At 40.3% G+C, this 4845-nt stretch overlaps 1 protein-coding gene across 1 annotated transcript; it reads left to right on the top strand.

Annotated features, from left to right (window-relative positions):
- Nucleotides 1-577: 577 nt before the first annotated feature.
- Nucleotides 578-1879, top strand: LOC146549660 (zinc finger BED domain-containing protein 5-like). The gene has a single exon (XM_085261699.1). The coding sequence runs from the start codon at nucleotides 578-580 to the stop codon at nucleotides 1877-1879; it is 1302 nt and encodes a 433-aa protein (XP_085117825.1).
- Nucleotides 1880-4845: the final 2966 nt, after the last annotated feature.

Here is a 4845-nt window from a genome sequence, read left to right as displayed (position 1 = left end):
TGCATTTTCCAGTGACCGCACAGGTGATTGTTCAACAACAATGTGTTCGTCAGATTTGGATGCTAGCAGTGCTAGCAGGGATGTATCTGTGGTTACTAGCCAAGTGGCTAGCATAGCTGGAGCCAGCCATGTGGAAAGTGATGAAGTGTCTGATGCGGAGCGTCAAAGTGGGAGAAAGCATGACAGCACGGACTGTAACACAACCTCATCAAAGAAGCGCAAATATGATGACAATTATATTTCGCTGGGGTTTACGTGTATAAATATTGGTGGATTTCCCCGGCCACAGTGTGTTATTTGTGCAAAAGTATTGTCTCAGAACTCAATGAAACCTTCACTTTTGCGCAGACATTTAGAGACAAATCATCCCCATTTGAAAAATAAACCAAGGGAATATTTTGAGCGAAAGCTAAAATCACTTTCAACAAGTAAAACCTGCATTCAGGTGCCAGATCTTATGAATAAAAACAGACTACAAGCATCTTACATGGTCAGTTACAGAGTGGCTAAAAACAACAAACCCCACACTATTGTGGAGGACCTCATTCTCCCTGCTGCTTTAGATATGGTAGGGACAATGTTGGGGGAAAAGGCAAAAAAGACGATACAGTCCATTCCATCATCAAACAATACTGTCTTACGGCGCATCAATGCAATGTCAGAAAATGTTTTACAGCAGCTACTTCTGCGCATACGCCACAGTGAATGTTATGCAATACAGCTAGATGAGTCCACGGATGTGGCTGGCCTGGCGCATCTTCTCGTATATGTGCGCTACATTCATGAAGGAACCATCAAGGAGGACATGCTGTTCTGTAAACCGCTGGAACAAAGGACAACTGCCGCAGATATTTTTCAAAAGCTGGACACATTCATGAACACACATGGACTCGTGTGGGACAGATGTGTTGGCATCTGTACTGATGGCGCACGGGCCATGACTGGGAGACACGGAGGTGTGGTTTCGCGTGTGCAAGCAGTCGCGCCAGATGCCTCCTGGGTACACTGCAGCATCCACCGAGAGGCTCTTGCTGCAAAGGGAATACCTGTCCGTTTGAAACATGTTTTGGACACGAGTGTAAAAATGGTTAACTTTGTGAAAGCCAGGCCGCTGAACTCCCGCTTATTTGCTGCGTTGTGCAATGAGATGGGCAGCGAGCATGAGACATTATTACTCCACACAGAGGTTCGCTGGCTATCTAGAGGGAAAGTGCTGACCCGTTTCTTTGAGTTGAGGGATGAACTTAAAGTTTTCTTCAGTAACCATCCCTTTGAGCTGTCTGAACATTTGCATGATGAAGAGTACCTTACCTGCCTGGCTTATCTGTGTGATATATTTTCTCGTCTGAACGAGCTCAATCTCGGATTACAAGGCGTTTCTGCAACTATATTCAATGTTCAAGATAAAGTTGAGGCCATGATAAAGAAGTTAAACCTTTGGAAGAACTGCTTGGATACAAACAACACTGAAGTCTTTCCTGTGCTGCATGATTTTCTGTGCTCTAATGATCTCACACTATCTAAAAGTGTAAAGCGCGAATGTAACGTGCACCTTGAGGAGCTGGCGGTGCAGTTACGCCGATACTTCCCAGAGACGGACGGCTCAAATGATTGGATACGTCACCCGTTCACCGCCGTGCCTACTTCGTTATCACCGTCTGACCAGGAGAGCCTAATTGAAATCGCCACAGATGGATCTCTAAAAGTTGAACACGCTCAAAAGAACCTGGCGGATTTCTGGATAGGGCTGCGCACTGAACAGCCCGCGCTGGCTAAGCGCGCTGTCAAGACTCTGATGCCTTTCGCCACCACATACTTATGCGAAAAGGGATTTTCTGCTTTAACAAACATGAAAAAAAAATACAGAGCAAGACTTTGAGTGGAAAACGATTTAAGACTCAGCCTTTCCCAAATTGAGCCAAACATTGAAGAGCTGTGTGCCTCTGCTCAAGCACATCCATCACATTAAATAAAGTTCTGTTTAATGAAAGTTCATGGCCTTTATGCTCTCGACAAAAAAGTGAATTCTAATAAATCCTTTGATACACTGCTAGTATTAAGTAGTAAAGTTTGTTATTAAAACTCTGTCATTACTAAAAAATATTGATAAATTCATTTGGTGGTGAGAAATAATCGACTGTGCAGTATTTATCTTTATGCATGCGATATTGCAATGTATTTATAGACACTAATTAAGAGTCGTTCGTAGTAGGGGGTATGCGGCTGAGGGTGACATGTCTCAAGGGGTACGTGGCTGGAAAAAGTTTGGGAAGCACTGTACTAGAGATTTTACATGTACTTTCCAAGGGAGCTTTGCTCCTCTCTCAGGATCACGGAAATGAATGTTTCAGGTGGTTTCATAGATTATAGTTAAACTAATAAAGAATGTAAGGCTTAGGTGCATTTGTCCAAATCACATCCTCAGGAAAGTCTTTTCCGAAATGCCCCCCCGTGTTAAAATGTTTATTATTTTGTTTGTTTGTGCTGATGAGCTGCATTAAAACCAGTAACTTTCAACGCATTGTGCCTATAACAACATAGGTTCAAGAGAAGAAGAAGTCAAACCTAACAATAAATGCCAGATTCCTGCATTTATTTGATGTTTCCCATCACTACGACTACATTCACTGCCTGACCAAGTTATTCCATGACTTTTTGCTTAGACTAACAATGCTTAAACTATACCTTTCTAATGCAAATTAAGATCTGAAGTGTGATGTATTTGGTCATCTGGAGTCTGATTCAAATAAGATTAGAAATAAAATCCTTGCATTGGGACATACAAAGAGAGAGATGTCATGTCTGCCTCTCTAAGAACAATGTATAACTACATGTAGGATTTAAACTCAAACCATAGTCAGTGTAATAAACCATCTAACACTGAATTGATGTATTAGAAGTCGCTGAAAAGAGCTCCTTCGTCAGATCAATTCCTATATAAAAGGAATACATTTTCTTCAGAAAATCAAGAAAAAGTCTTAATGTAAGATCTTTCCATTCTATGCCCGACTGCTGAAGCATCACTCTCCTTTCAACATACTGAAATTGATTAAAAAAAATATTAATGGATACGACAATGGATTCACTGTGATGGTTGGCCAGCATTAATTAGGCTTCAACAGGAAAAAAAATAGCAAAAAAAGTTGATAATCCATCAACGATGCAGCCTGAGAGAACAGAAAACCTTTTATTGATATGAATGATTTTCCAGCAGAGACACAGATGAGAAATATTACACCACCATTGTGCCTTCTTTTGTAATATTCCGTCATACCCTTAACAAATACGAAACAAACATCTACACACGACACATACACCAATCATCCACAACATTAACATTAGCACTCACAGGTGAATAACATTTATCATCTTGTTTCTTTTCGTTCATTCATCTGGATGTAATTTTGATGCCTTCATAAATATTGTTGCAGCCTAGGGACTCCACCATGTGATCCCCCTCTGACTGATCTGATCTGCCTGCACTACCAGTGTCCCAGTGTTAGATGCACGAGAGGGCTCAAGGACCCCCTACACCTCTATAGGTAAGAGCAGTTTTGGCAGCATGATTGGAACCTACTTCTATATAGTATAATTAAAATAGAATTGTAATTGCCCCAAAGCCTTTGTTCTTTGTCATACTTTTTGTTTCATGATGTATTCATTATCTTCAGGTAAGGAAAGTTCAGGCTGCTTCAGCAGCGAAGCCTTGCTGTTTTAATAGCAGCAACATGTGGTTTAGCATTGCGTTGCTGAAATAAGGAAGGCCTTCCCTGACAAAATGTTGTCTGGAGGGGAGCATACGTTGCCCTTCCTGTCAAAAGGGAGTTTTTCCTTCCCACTGTCACCAAAGTGCTTGGTCATAGGGGGTCATATTGGGTTTTTCTCTGTATGTATTATTGTAGAGTCTACCTTACAATATAAAGCATCTTGATGCGACTGTTGTTGTGATTTGGCGCTGTATAAATAAATTGAATAGAACCGTACATATTTTTCAGCACTGATGGTGCAAGCTGGCAGTTTATTTGCATCCTCATATCATCAGAGATAAACGCTTTTTGAAATGAGCAGTGATAACACACTTGCTGGTTCATGTCCTCTTTTACGTTGTGGTTCTCCATAACTTTAGGTGTTTGCTTATATTTGACCTGTGTCGTGTGTGTGTGTGTGTCTGACTCTTTGGCTGTGTGCTGAGTAGGTGTGGTTTCTTTTGTACTCCATGTGGCACACCTGTTATTCATTACCATTTAACAACTATGTTTAACTTTGGCTCTGGTCAGAAGGTTTACATACTCTGAATCTGGTTACTTACCTGTTACCTCACTGTGTACCCTCATCCTATGAAAACTACCTTGCCACTCTGCCTATACTTGCTGTTTATTGTCTGCCTGCTGCAGGCAGTCAGATTAAATATGAAAAAAAAAAATAATAATCAAGAATTAAAACTTTGAAACTTGGCAACTTGGAATCCTTGTTTTGCCACTTGTTCTAGTAATAATAGTAATAGTACTAAACATATTAATGTTTTTCATATTAGACCTTGTCAAAGTGGGTCACAGCAATCAGTTCTATTCAGTTCTGCTCCATAGTAAACCGCCATGTTGACAATCAGAGTGAGCAAACAGGCACAAAAAAGACAAAAACTTACATCCAATAATTAAATTCACGAGTAAACGAGTTTATTCAAGTGTGTAGCTATTATATAATTGTCTCAAAACACCTTGTTTTTCTTATGTTGTCATCATTGTAGGTGTGAAACAAATATTATTAAAAAACTGTCTTTGAAGAGCAGCTCCTGAGTTTATGTAACCTACTTGTGAATAAAAGCCGATTTTTATTCAGATTCTG

Source organism: Mchenga conophoros, linkage group LG22 (assembly GCF_057382185.1).
Source record: "Mchenga conophoros isolate Kocher_MC1m ecotype Shallow Benthic linkage group LG22, M_conophoros_male_GT1.1, whole genome shotgun sequence".
Taxonomy (NCBI): domain Eukaryota; kingdom Metazoa; phylum Chordata; class Actinopteri; order Cichliformes; family Cichlidae; genus Mchenga; species Mchenga conophoros.
This window is presented reverse-complemented; position numbering and strand designations above follow the sequence as displayed.